This window comes from Panthera tigris, chromosome C1 (assembly GCF_018350195.1).
Source record: "Panthera tigris isolate Pti1 chromosome C1, P.tigris_Pti1_mat1.1, whole genome shotgun sequence".
NCBI lineage: Eukaryota > Metazoa > Chordata > Mammalia > Carnivora > Felidae > Panthera > Panthera tigris.
In genome coordinates, this window is record NC_056667.1 from 156,574,000 (window position 1) to 156,588,841 (window position 14,842).

At 38.8% G+C, this 14,842-nt stretch overlaps 1 protein-coding gene across 3 annotated transcripts in view; it reads right to left on the reverse strand.

The window, feature by feature from the left end:
- Positions 1-1,744: 1,744 nt before the first annotated feature.
- The window catches only part of ABCB11 (ATP binding cassette subfamily B member 11), an 80,753-nt gene continuing 67,655 nt past the window's right edge, over positions 1,745-14,842 (reverse strand). For all 3 annotated transcript variants that reach the window (XM_042997309.1, XM_007074605.3, XM_042997308.1), the window contains exons 22-27: positions 13,661-13,902; positions 11,012-11,168; positions 9,199-9,396; positions 5,170-5,376; positions 2,831-2,977; positions 1,745-1,999 (exon numbers count right to left, since the gene is read on the reverse strand). In XM_042997309.1, the coding sequence (XP_042853243.1) occupies positions 1,799-1,999; positions 2,831-2,977; positions 5,170-5,376; positions 9,199-9,396; positions 11,012-11,168; positions 13,661-13,902 (1,152 nt within the window). In that variant the 3' untranslated portion in view covers positions 1,745-1,798. The remainder of the gene's footprint in view (positions 2,000-2,830; positions 2,978-5,169; positions 5,377-9,198; positions 9,397-11,011; positions 11,169-13,660; positions 13,903-14,842) is intronic.

Below are 14,842 nucleotides of genomic sequence, written 5' to 3' on the forward strand. Positions count from 1 at the left end.
TTGCAGGCATCTTTATTCTGCAACATACTGGTCATTGCCGTTTTTCATAACTTAACTAGAATGCTGTCCCCCACCCTCCCCCCCTCCCTGATTTGGAAGCCATTAATTCTTCTGACCTAACTAGTTAACTTGCTAAACCACCTTTATGGTTATTTACCAGGAAACACTGGACCAGAGACAAAAATAATATACCTCAATATACAAACAGCTCAGGCTTAATTTGTAGGCAGAATTTGATTTGTTCTCCATGGGAAGAAAAAATTTACGCATCGAGTGCATTTGGGAAGGAGAGAGAGTAGGAAGACATCTTGATGGCAGGACAATTTGGTAGGAACTGTTACAGAATTTTTCCAAGAGCTCTTTTTGTATGTTCATTTTTATGGACTCTTATTTTTACTTACATAGATAAGAATATCTTCTCATCTTGTTATATACATTTACTAGCATTGGAATGTTTTCCTAATCTTTACATTGGCTCTGTTACCTCTAATATTCTTGTTCTGGGCATTCTATTGTTGTCATTTTGCTTTTTGTGTTATAATATTTCCTCAGTGCCTGGTGATTCTTGACAGTCTATTCCTGTAGAAGAGTGAGACACTGAAAGGCCAATTGGTGTGTGTTGTTAGAAGGTGGGCTTCACAGTAGAGTAATCTGGTTGGGGAGTTTCTTTGGAGGATTTCAGGCATTGGCCTGATAAGGTATCTTTTCTTGGATTGGCCAGTTTCCCCAGAGGCTACTCCTAAAATCTTTTGCCAGAGTTGGAATTTTTTCTGCTTGTGTATTTATAGCTTTATATTTAATCCCCTTGTCTCCTGTATGTTTAGCTGCCCCTTCCAATATGACTTGTGTCTCTAAGTTCAAGCTTCTCTCAGTGAGATTCCCCACCCAGTCTTTTGCAGGAATTAGGGAAGGGCAGCTGTCCTGCTGCAGGAGGAGGGTTTATACTTCTGTTTCTACACAGGCAACCAATATGAAGGGTGGCGACAGGGACTAAAGGCCTGGGATACAGTCTTTATCCCAGGTTGCTGTCCTTTGTTTCCCCAAAGTTTATTCATGAAATAAAAATACTGCATTTTATTTTGTCATAGTTTCACATAGTATTATACAAAAAAGCCACATTAGTAGATTCTAATGACTTCACCCCTTAGGTACTACACCCTGATTATATAAATCAATACCCCTTCCTAGTAAGTCCTTGTGAATACTTGCCCCTTTCTGTCTTTCCCATTCTGAGAACATCCAGAGTATCAAAGTCCTCCTTTTCCTATCCCCATCCTTAAAGATGAATGAATCTCTTTTAACGTGAAAGAAAATTTTAGTCAGGAAATAGTTGGGTGTCAGTCTTCCTGTTGTTTTCACATATGACCTTAGTCCAGCTTGATAAACATTTGTTGAGTGCCTATTATAAGTGCATAGGCTCTGTGTACACTGAAGTTTCAAAAATGCATAGGACAATCCTCTGCTCTCAAGGAATTCAAAGTCTCATTTACTCTATGCCTTCCCACTAATTCCCATGTAGTAACTGCGAATGGCTTCTGCATGGAGAAGCCACTGGGTGATGGCTAAGCAGTTGCTTGTCATTGGATTTTCACTCACGCTAACCCTAGTTTCTTTCATTTTCTATATACAGATATTTAACACTAAATTGTTTTGAAAGTCATTAGAAATTAGCTTGGATACCAACATATGACAATGTCTGAAAAAGTAAAGTATTATCATTTCTCCTTAAAGAAAAAACACAACCTCATGGCACTCTTGTAATTGGTGCATCATCTGTACATGAAGTTCTTGAGTCAGGTCAACTGATGGGGGCTCCTGTGATGACTAGTTTGTAGTAGGCTCTCTTCTGGGCCATCAGTTCTTCATGGGTCCCCTTTTCAATCACTACTCCCTGTGACATGACAGCAATGATATCTGAGTTTTGGATGGTAGACAAACGATGAGCAATGACAATGCAGGTCCGACCTTCTCTGGCTTTGTCCAGGGCGACCTGCACTGTCTGCAAAGAGAAGGTGGAAAGCTGATGCAAAGACACATGCTTGTACCCTGGCCCAACATCTCAAGAATTCTGCTTAATACTACTTGAGCAGCATTGCTATACTCAGGGGTTAAACCCAAAGCCTTGACAGGAGAGAAAGGATCACATAAGTATTTGCTGTACGCAATGCCTCAATGATTTAAATTGCATTTTACAGGCTGAGAACTTTCAGCGAAGCAAGAATGAACCAAACTATGAGGTCACAATATAACTTGGCAATACCTGATGGTCTAATTTGCAAAAAATGAAACCAAAGGAACCATGTAAGGTAGCAGTTAAGTGGTCATTACTGATATTGTTATTCATTAAGGACATCTTAGGTCTCTTTAAAATGAATCCTGATTTTTAAGGAATTAATTATAAATGGTAAATTTCATAGTTTTGTTTTGTTCAATTGCATTTCCTTCCATGCACATCAGATGTCACCTCTTACTTTGTGTTTTGTGCTGTCTCCCTGCTCTACCATGTAACTTTGAAATTATAAAATAATTTCCTCACAGATGACCTAGATTATTTTACTTAAGAAAGCTAACTACTAGCCCTTGAAAAAGCATCACCTAGGCTAGAGAATATTAACAATTCTTACTTTAAAGTTAAAATATGCTTTTTCATTTGAAACATTCCTATTTTGAATCACTTCCTCTAGATTATTGTCTTTTTGTTCCACCAGGTATTGACCATTAATACTGTTAATGAATCAGAAAATGGAAAATAGTGCCATTTCATAAGGGCAAATATTACAGCAAAAGACCCATTTATAATGATCTAAGACTTTAGAAAATCAATACATACCTTTTCACTTTCTGTGTCTAAGGCAGAAGTAGCCTCATCTAGTAGCAAGATTTTAGGATCTCGTACAATGGCCCGAGCAATAGCAATCCGTTGTTTCTCCCCTCGAGACAGTTGAGACCCCTGGGGCCCAACATTAGTTTCATATTTCTGGAAAAAGTATGGTAAGTTTGAGACCCAGAAACAGTCATTGCTCCTATGCTGTATGGAGTCCACATTAATCACCTCTCTGAGGATTTAAACAATTTTTGTTTGTTTTTTTTTTTTTAATTAGGAATAATAGGGGCGCCTGGGTGGCTCAGTCGGTTAAGCGGCCGACTTCGGCTCAGGTCATGATCTCACGGTCCGTGAGTTCGAGCCCCGCATCGGCTCTGTGCTGACACTCAGAGCCTGGAGCCCGTTTCAGATTCTGTGTCTCCCTCTCTCTCTGACCCTCCCCTGCTCATGCTCTGTCTCTGTCTCAAAAATAAATAAACGTTAAAAAAAAAAATTAGGAATAATAAATGAGTCCTTCTATAAAGGATATAAAACCCATTTAGGAATATAAAAAAAAATACAGCATTTGTTGGGAAATTAGGGGATTTTATATCTCCTTCTCTGCATTTATTTTAGGTTTGTGGGTTTTTTTTCTGTCTCCCTGTCTATGAGATCTCTCTGATTTAAGATTCCCAGATTTCCAAACTCTCATCTGGAAGAGCTTTCCAAGATGGAATAATCCTGTGAATGCAAGGGCCCTTTGAGAGATCTCCTGGTCTATCCTCTTATTGAGGAGACATCATTCTGGAACATAAGCCTAGTTACAAATCCTCACTGTGCTGTCTAGTAGCTCTATGAGCATGATCAAATTACCTAAATTTCTGTGAGCAGCAAACTTGCCTGGAAAATGCAGATATTAATCACTAGTCCATACATTTACTGAAATTATGAAGGAAAATCCCTAGCTGGATGCTAGGCATGGCTACATAAAGAATAGTTAGCATTCACAGAATATTTATGATGCTTTAGGCATTGTGTTAACTATTCTAGCCAGATGATCATTTAATACTCACAGAAATAATTTTCTCCCTACTTTACAGATTACAAAACTTAGGCACAGACAGGTAAGAAAATTGTGCAAAGACAAGTAAAAAGCAGAACTCGAAATCCACGTGTGTCATGTTTCTGAGACTTTGCCCTTGACCACTGCTCTCCCCTGCCTTCCACAACAAGGTGTGTTTCCTTCCCCTGATTCCCTTGCCTCCTGACAAATGCTAACCACACCAAGTGAGACTCATGACAGCCTACTTTGTCCTCGTGGAGAAAAAATGCTCAGTGGAGGGTACGATGGGTTAAATCCATATGAGAAAGAGGCAATAAACTGCCTCTGAGCCACTGTCTCCCACAAAATGAGAAGGTGCTCAACAAAGATTTGTGGAATAAATGAATCTTCCAGAGGGAACACAAGCTTTGCTTTTCATTCAGGATACAGTACACAGTAATTTCCACATGCTCATGGATTGAGCTACCCAGGTTAGAATCAAGCTAAGACTTAAGAGCCTTTGTGAAAAAACAAACAAAACAAAACAAAACAAAAAAAAAGGAAAAAGCCACCCCAAACAGCACAAAATTTATAAACATAATCACGTGCAAAAAAAAAAAAAAAAGTAATTTAAAAGTGGTATTTAAAAGAAGTGCAAAGGTTAAAAGTTTGGTTCCTAAAATTTAGTTTCCATGTGTTAACTTTTTTTTTTTGTGATCAACCACCAAGAGACTCTTGGTGGATGGAAAAATGCAAAGTCAATATTGTACTAAGTTCAAACTTAGCTCTGGAAAAGTGAGATGCATCAGGGCAGATGCAACTTACCTCACCAGGCACAGTAAATGCAGCCAAGTAATGAAATTATGGGGTGACAATAATACTAGCAGCATAATGACTATCTTGTGTATTCTTTTATTTTCATGTAATTTTTTGCATTTTGTAGATGATCGAGTCTCAGAAAAGATAAGTAACCGCCCCAAAGTTACACAGCTAGTAAGTGGCAGAGTTTGGATTCAAACCTATATCTGTTCTGAATCTCAGGATTGTTTCTCACCACGCTACACTAATGCTCAGTATAATACTGCTTTAGGTATAACAGGTTCTATGGCATCCTTTGCACTGGATGATATAATACTTCCCAAAGCTCAAGAGTATGTTGGTGGAGGCCATTTATTTTGCTTAAAAGACAGAGACAATCCTAGGGCACTAAGAAAGAAACCGTGTTGACTTTGACCTTCTCTCTGAGCCACAGTCATAATACATTTTGGCTGTTCTACCTCTACCCATCCACATCACCCATAAGGAGGTGACCTGAGGTACTCACCTCTGGGAGTGACATGACAAAGTCATGCAACTGAGCCTGCTTTGCAGCTTCTATGACTTTTTCCATGGGAATTTCCCTGGTGTTGTCCCCATACTTGATGTTGTCCATTATGCTACAGGCAAACAGCACTGGTTCCTGGGAAACAATTCCAATGTTCGAGCGGAGAAACTGGACATTTACTTTTTTGCTGTCATGCCCATCTATCATCTGCCAATAGAGGTGAGAGGCAGAGCATTAAGTTCTAGAATTCTAGCAGTGAGGAACCTTCATATTCTAGAGGTAGTATTTATATAAGACAGTTGCTTTACTTGAGAGATAAAAATCCCAGGAATCTTATAAATAAGTGATGTTGCCTTTGACCTCTGGAGGTAGTATCTGTCAGAAGTGGTGTCAAAGTTATGATCAGACTATGGTTTTGTTTGTTTCCCAAAATTTAGCTGTGTAGGTATTTGAAACGAGAAGGGCACCCAGGACAGTATTTTGTTAAAAACAAATTTCCCCTTATACTTTGGTGTAGCACATCCTTTGCAAGTATGAACAATTGCTCAATTTTGAGACTCCACAGGTTATGAAACAGGTTTTTCTATGTAAAAAGCTATTGGACAATATAGCAATTAAACCTATTTCCTTGATTTTACTGATACTAACATGAGATAATAGACTCAAGTAAGGAAGGAGTACATTTATTCACCTAGTCAATCAACAAACATATATTAAGTTTTCTGCCACAAGGGCACCATGCTAGGGAGTCTTTTGTCTGCTATATAAAGAAAAAAGAATCTCTATTTTCTAGTAATTCATGATCTAGCTAGGCAATTTAGTGCAGGAACTCAAATATCTACCATCTGAGCTGTTTCACTTAAAAGCCTTAATATAGTAAAGGTGAAGTGTGTCTAACATACTACTATAAAGTGTTTGGCCCTATGGTTTCAGAAACAGATTATGTTAAATGGTGTGAACACACTATATTGTAGATAAATTCTTAGCAATGGAAAAAGCAAACACTAGTGGGAAAAGATATAAGGCATTCCTCAACAATTAGCCCTGGCTCATCTTCCTCTACTCATTTTCCATAGTACTTATAGATTGCAAAGCACAATTTAATACCTAATTAACTACTGGAGCAGCTCGCTAAATATTGTACATGAGCTAGTAAGGTAAACTCCTAAAAGACATAAGATATGCTTCATACTTCTTAGAATCTGCCACAGGGCCTAACACAATACTGCAGATCACAGGAATTATGTGTTGAAAATGTTGAATGCTGCATTTGGTAGCTTCCTTAAGAGTAAAGATAATTTTTAGCATTTATTTATTTATTCATTCTTCTATTTATTTGTAATGTTTATTTATTTTTGAGAGAGAGCATGTGCGAACAGGAGAGGGGCAGAGGGAGAGAAAGAGAGAGAGAGAGAGAGAGAGAGAGAGAGAGAGAGAGAGAATCCCAAGCAGGCTCCATGCTGTCAGCACAGAGTCCAACGTGGGGCTTGAACTCAAGAACCCTGAGATCATGACCTGAGCTGAAATCAAGAGTCAGAGACTTAACCAACCGAGCTACCCAGGTGCCCCAAAGACAACATTTTAAAATTGCATAAAACATGGTATTTTTTCCTACTTGAAAAAGGTTTGTAGAAATGTTTTACAATAATATAACAAAATATATTGTGTTTATGAAATTCAAGGAATCATACTGATTTCTTCATGGGCATTGCTTCTTACTTACGATCAGAACAAGCACTGAGTACATTCAGAGAAATATACTTAATATATGTATATGTTAATATTGGAAAGATCAAATGTGAAGGATTTGGGTCCTTATATGTCTTAATAGTTCACAGTCTAGCTGGGGTGATAGACAGGATAGTCTGACATTTTGGGAAACTAGACCCTCTCGTTTGCAGAGATCAGACCCCAGTGCAACGTGCTTTCTAGGTTCATCACTCACTACATATTTTTAAACAAATTAAAATTTTTATAACCACAATTAATAACAAAGTGATTATAAGTTATATATAACCAACTCTTCTTCCTTATTTTCATAATTTCCTGGATTCTTCCAATATCTCTTTGCTTATTTCTTTGCTTTGCTTTTTGCAAGGGAATCTTTAGTTGCCTCCTTCGAGTTTCTCTCAGCATTTCTCTTCATAAAGTGACCTGTCCTCACTGCAGTGAAGTTTATACTACCCAGGGAACTCAAAAAAGCCTTTATTTCAAAATATTAGGGTTGAACAATCACTTGTAGATCAGAATAAAACATTTTCAGACCTATGCCTCTGAATCATTTCTTAGAAAACTACTGGTGGGGGCACCTGGGTGGCTTGGTCGGTTAAGTGTCCGACTTCGGCTCAGGTCATGATCTCACGGTCCGTGGGTTCGAGCTCCGCGTTGGGCTCTGTGCTGACAGCTCAGAGCCTGGAGCCTGTTTCAGATTCTGTGTCTCCCTCTCTCTCTGACCCTCCCCCATTCATGCTCTGTCTCTCTCTGTCTCAAAAATAAATAAAAGTTAAAAAAAATTAAAAAAAAAAAAAAAAGAAAACTACTGGTGGATGCACTCCAACAAAAGGAAAGTGAAACCCAAGAAAGAGGATGATAGGGGAATTAGGAAATAATGGATCTAATCCAAGAAAACATTCAGGAAACTCAGGGTGACAACTGTTCAACAGGCACAGGTTGTAATTAGCCCAGGCAGTTGCAGACATGAGAGTAAGAAGCATGTCCCTCAGAAAAGGTAGCAGGATAGAGACATTGGAAGGATATAAGGATTTGATAAAGGCAGAGGATGCCAGAAAAAAAGCCTTTCATAAAAACAATCAAGAAAGAAAATGTAATGCTGATGTATCTCACTACTTGATAATGGGATGAACAATATTTACATAATCATAATAAAAGTTGTTAGTTGATTGTTAACTTTTAGAGTCAGCCCAGAATTAAAGATAATAAATGTTATAAACAGAATGTTAGTGTTTTGCATTTTGATAATATAAAAGTATAGTTATTAGGAATGGGGAAATAAGAGGAAGGAGGAAGAGGTGAAAATAGACATAGAATTGTTACTCTTATTTTAGGAAATAAGAATTCAAGGGATGCTATCTGTAGGTGTAGAAAAGAAGCAGAATTATATTAATTAAATTTACAAACAGAAACTTTTAAAAGTGATATATATATATATTGGGAGGAGGTGCATAAAAAAGGGGAAGTGTTGAGGGTAAGCTAAATTTCCATCTCTTAAGAATAAGTCAATAAAGAGTCTAAATTTGTTAAATCGTGAAACAGCGGCATAACCATATTACTTAGAGACATTGAGGTAATCATTGAAAGACCTAAAAACATCAAATAGTTAAAAATAGTTGTCTTTGAGCAGAGAAATGGGGAGTGGTGGAAAGGGTAGCATAAGGGGTTGCTTTCTATTACAAATCTTTCCTATTTTATTTTGTATTCCTCTGCATATATTATTTGGAAAGAAAGAAAAGGGGAAGAAATGCTCCAGAAAATAAGAAGCAGAGCAATTCACCAGTTTTTCAAATATCCTTGCCAAAGCTTTATGGCACATAACTACCAATTTGAGTTCTTTACATTATCTACACTTAAGCTTCTTGAACCAGGGTTGTCTCAGATTGTTCATACTAAATTCCCTCTCTTGCTCATTTATCATTGCGCTCTTCATCACCCCTGTCATTTTTTCCATTCGCGGTCATTAGCTTCCTGATTTGTTTGCACATTCTGCTCCATTTACAGGTAAGCAAATGCTTCTGTTAAACACACTCATCTCCAGCTTTGCAGTGTGCCCAGTTTTCTTTGTCTAACTGGTCAGCAGACCATCTGGAACTGGGAAGTATATGGTATTAGAAATTGTAAGGTAGAATCAGGTCAACCAGCAAATGACTGGAACTAGACAATACCCATAGGGGAAAGTGTCCGAGGCAAGCACGTTACAGTGAGTCTGGCGAGGTGTAATCTTGAAAACCACTTTTAAGGGGTTGGAGATATTCTGCAGAAAGCAAAATTCTCAAAAGCATTTGTACTGCTTACCACCTTCCCTTCATCAGGATCATAGAAACGTTCCAAAAGCTGAATGCTGGTGCTTTTGCCACATCCGCTGCTTCCAACAAATGCCAGTGTTTGGCCTGGACGAACCGATACTGAGAGACCATTCAGAACTTGTACATTAGGTCGAGAAGGATATGTAAATTTGCAGTCAACAAAGTCAATCTGGCCTTGGAAGTTGTCCTGTGGATGGGAAGATTGGAGTTACATGTGCTCCTATTAGAATCTAGAATACTGAAAATGTACCTAAATCTGAGTTTTAAATCCTTGCTTAAGATACCTTCAACTGCATGCTGCCATGTTGTGAAGTATAAAGACAGCCATTTAATGAAATGGCATTCTGTTCCCGATTCTGGCAGGTATAGAACAAAGGGATGCTTGAACAATGAAATTAAAGACATGTGACCTCTCATTCCCATTCTAACCTAATGGGATTTCCTTGTCATCCATTTATTCTGAATGGAAGAGAACAACTAGTAGATATGATTCCATCACAGAAGCCAGTAACTGTCCAAACCCTTATAGTTCTGCTTCCCCTAAAGATTTCAAATAATAGCATTAAACTTCAAATGACTCAGAAAGTTACTTGAGCCTATATGGAAAAGGTAGTACCTTCAGTTGTACTACCTGAATTATGAATTTTAGAAATGGATAGACTTTAATAATGCAGAAGCTTCACTTTTATTGAGCTGAAGGAGGAACAGGTCATTTGATCAATTTACAAGGATTTCTGAATTTAGTTCAGCTTTACTAGGGTTTAGTTTTGTTTTGCTCTCTTGAACACACTGGAATATTAAAAAATTGGGGCGCCTGGTTGGCTCAGTCGGTTGAGCGTCCAGCTTTGGCTCAGGTCATGATCTCATAGTTTGTGGGTTCGAGCCCCACATAGGGCTCTGTGCTGACAGCTTAGAGCCTCGAGCCTGCTTCGAATTCTGTGTCTCCCTCTCTCTCTGCTCCTCCCCTGCTCATGCTCTGTCTCTCTCCTTCAAAAATAAAAAAATAAAAAATAAATAAAATAAAAAATAAATAAAATAAAATAAAATAAAAACATTAAAAAATAGTTGGGCGGGGGGTTCCTGAGTGGCTCAGTCCATTAGGGGTCCGACTTCGGCTCAGGTCATGATCTCACAGCTCCTGAGTTAAAGTCCAGCATAGGGCTCTGTGCTGACAGCTCAGAGTCTGGAGCCTGCTTGGGATTCTGTGTCTCCCTCTCTCTCTCTGCCCTCCCCCTCTACCTCCCTCCCTCTCTCTCTCTCTCTCTCAAAAATAAACGTTAAAAAAAATTTTTTTTAAATAGTCGGGGAAGATAAAAAAAATACCTGTTGGGACTATCAATTAGAAGAAAAGATATTTTGTTGATATCAAATTGGTTTTTAGGGAGTCCACATTAATCTAGATAAACATGAATTAAATCAATATTATTGGACAGGAATAACTGGTTTTTCTACATTCCATACCAGAACATTAGTAGAAAACATGGTTGTTGGGTAGGTCTCAAAAGATATCCAGTTTCATTCATTCTGGAACTCAGTGTGCTTTATATTACACAGAATTCAGCATTCACTGGATATCATTGCCTTATTCAAATGCCAGACTTGTGAATAAACTTTAATGCTAATTTACTTCATTCCTTTACACTTATAAATCTATTGTCTGTGTATTCTACATTCATGTGAATGAACCCATATACTGCAGGAAAGTGCTAGGTAGTATTGTATGACTAGCTGTTCACACACATACACACCACACACACGTGCACAGTCCTCCTCCACCTCCCTCCTATTCCCTCAGTACTTACCCACTTTTCACCTGTACTACTGTACACATTAATTGGGGGTTGTCGGTCCAGCAGTTGAAAAAAGCGTGCAGCTGATATTTTAGCTTTGGCATAACTAGGGGTGTAAGCAGAGGCTTTTCCAAAAGCTGTCGCACTTAGTATCACTGAAGAGATCACCCTGTAATTGGACAGACACCCAGGTAGAGAAGGAGTGTGGCATGGTTGGTGTGACAGCCTAAGGGGCAGATGTCTGGGGGCCCGGCCCTGGTTCTACTAGGAAAGAACTGAGCAACTTTGAGCAGGTCACCTTCGACTTGTTGGGAATGGGGGCTTGGAGACACTGGTAGTTTTCCGAGGTGTTCTATGTCAACATGGTGAGGGGAAAATTGAACGAGGGGGATTCACACCTCCAAACCCTGCTTTAGCTACAATGGCCTCTTTTTCAAAGGTTTGTTTGGGAAAAAAAATTTCCTGAGAATTTTTAAAAAAGGAGGAAGGGGGCTTGAAAGATCATCAGATCGGGTTGAGTTCTTACAAAGCTAACATTTTTCGAATCTATAATAAGTGCATAAAAGATAATGATTAGTGAAGCATCACTAGTACCAAGCATGGGTGTCATTCACGCTTCAGACACCATGAGAAAGATAAAATTGTCCGTTTGCTTCTACAGTACTTATCCCAACTTCTAACATATTCAACATGTGCAAAATTAATGAGGAAATGGGTGAAGGGATAAATGAGTGATAAATATGGTGAGAGAGAGCTCTGGTGCTATATAGATGATGATGTGAGGGGCATCCAAGCTGACCATCTGCATCACCACGCCCAGAGGGCCTGCTTCTGCGGTGGTGGAGGGGAGAGTGTTTGTGCCTTATGAACGGCTCGTTCATAAGCAGGAATTCTTTTAGGCCAAACATCTCCAGGATCCCAGCCCAAAGCTTAAAGCAATGAAAAGCACCTGGAATAAAATGGGAAATGGTGGAAGATGATCTTTCAGTTTAAAAAAAAAATTAATGTTTATTTATTTTTGAGAGACAGCACGGGGGCAGGGAGTGAGAAGCAGAGAGAGAGGGAGTCAGTTTTTAAAGAGAAGCCAGAAGTTGGGGATTTTGTATAGTTTCCCAATTTTTACATATTGTCCAATAATTCTTCAAATTTCTGACATAAACTAAGAAGTCAACAGTCTGTGATTTCTGATTTGGATTAACAGCTCTCAGTATGCAAAAATTTGGAAAAGAAGCTTTCCTGATTGGAGTGGGTATAGTAGGGCAGGAGAAGAAATTTCTTCTGTATTTCTAAAAGGAAGATAGAAGGCAAGAAGACAGAACTCATGGCTTGAGGACAAACCCAAAAGAACAGATTTCTATTGGGACCACTTTTCCTAATGTCCTCCAAGGCTTTCTCAGACCACCTCGCCCTCATCCCTCTAACACCCCCGCTACACCCATATACATGAGTATCCAGTCCTTTGGTACCCTGACACACTTTGGCTCTCACCTCTAGAAATGTGAGACACTGAACTCAAAGCTAATCTTATCAGGAGAGCCGGCTTGAACTATAAGAAAGGAACATAGTTCCCCTGTCCTGGCCTTTGCTGTCTCTACCTAGGAGGATTCAGCTGGAAATATGTCTTCCTTGCAAGAGGCAGAGTTCTAATAAGATGGTTCTATGAACCATCTGATCCAAGATTTCCTCAGCATTAGATTTCCTCAGCATTAACCAGTATAATAAACTGTATCAATGGTTCATTTATCCTATTACTCTGTACACATCCCTTTACAATATGGCTTTTTTACTCCTCTGTGATATTATGATTTATACTAAGAAACATGTATTTGGTTTTTGGCTCCTATTCCTGGCACAACTGTTAAACCCTTGGAAGTTCCTAAATTTGGAGAACCATCAAGGTGTCTTTTGTTGTGTTAATGAAGTGACTTTGGAAGGCCCCTATTAACCTAAGGATGGGGGCTGGTAGCAGTTGCCAAGGGAGGCAACCACACAATTAGAGGTAGAAATTGGAAATTTCAGTCCTATCCCAGCCCCTCACCTCCAGAGAAAGGTAGGGTGTCTGAAGAAAGAGTCTGAGGAAGGTGTTTTGGGCAGTCTTACAGGACTGCATCCTTAGGCTCTGGGGTTCAATGCTGTCTCCAGGTAGAAGGTGTCAGAATTAAGTTGAACTGTAGGACACCCAATCAGGGATCAGAAGTGTGTGTGTGACAACAGTGTGACAATAAAGGAGAAACACAATCGGATCCTATCATTGAAAAGTAGATTTCATTCTCTTTTTTTTTAAATCTGGGTTTGGTTGTATGACTTGCCTTGGCCACAGAGATATTAGAAAATGCAAACACTTTTCAAGTGTTTCACCTTGGGCATTGGGGCTTACTCTCTTCTGTTGTACTTGGAGTACTGAGACCATAATATGAAGAAAACAAGCCAACCTGCTAGAGAAGTCAGGTGGAGACAGAAGCCCACTCAGAAGCCTGACTGAATCAGTCCAGTTCTGAAGAACACCCTGACAGCCCATAGAATCTTCAGAAATAATCAATCCCAACTGTTCAAGATATCAAATTTGGTATGGTTTGTTAAGCAGCAAGAGCTGCCTGATGGAACCAGGCCATTCCTCCCTAGAATGTCGATCTTTTATGACCTTGGCATGATAGTCCTCACCTGAACACATAGCTGAAATGGAGCCCCTCATTGAGGATTAAGTAACCTCCATATCTGTAGGAAGCAGAGTTAGCAACAAACACTATGCACTGGGAAAAACCATAGCAGAATCCATAAACGTTCGCTTTTCGAAAGGCTGTCTTGAATGGCTTCTCCAGCTCAATCTCAAATGCTTTAATAAACTGCCTCTCTTTTCCAATTCCAGCAACAGTGCGGATATTATTGAGAGCTTCATTTGTAACCTGGAGAATGAAAAGGAGTCTTAGGAATTAAAGAGCAGAAATAACTACTCTCATGACATGTCAGTTGCTACATGGACTTAATGTGGTGTAAATGGCAAAATGTGGTACAAATCTGTGATGTAGGCATCATCTAGGAACACAAAGAACGTGTCAGACATCAACCTACCTGGATCATGAAGCAGTTAAACTCAAGTTCTAATTAATACTAACATGTTTTGGTTTTTTTTTTTGTCTCCACTTGTAGAAGAGAGAAGAGAACAAATGTACACACGCTTATCCTTGAAAACTTCTTAGCTTTTTTGGTAATCTATTGAAATGTCCAAAACAATATCTGTAGATGTCTTCTGAGACAAAATATATTTAATAATACAAATTTAAAATATGATTCTATTTTCTTAAAAAATAATCTGACCAAATATTATATAAGTATGAAGTTTATCTTTTAGTCTATACTATGAATTTGTAGTTGTTTCAATCCATACACTATGGTAAATAATCACTGTTTCTGAATTAGCATCCTGTCCTAAAGTAGCACAAAGGTGGGCTACTTTCTCCCATTGGCATATGAAACTTTTTGGCTTCTGTCTACTTGGGCAATGTTTACATCTCTTCTCTTAAGACACGAAACCTAGATAACAGTAAATTTGTTAAGAGAATAAAGGTGTGTATGTGTGTGTACATGATTTCTTATACCTGATAAATCTCTATGCCACCATCTCCTCATTTACCCCTGGTACAAGACACTCATTAGAACACACTTTTAAAAGTGCATCGCTGAAACCTAAGAGTATTTGAGAACTAAATTGCATCTCATAGTTCTATTTGGGAAAGACATTTGTCCTAAGTCTAGCAGACAGTGAAGTGTGAAAATTAAAATTATCTGCCATTAAAAAGATGGTGGCTCCTCTCTGTGTGGGCAGCATGACCTGGGAAAAACATT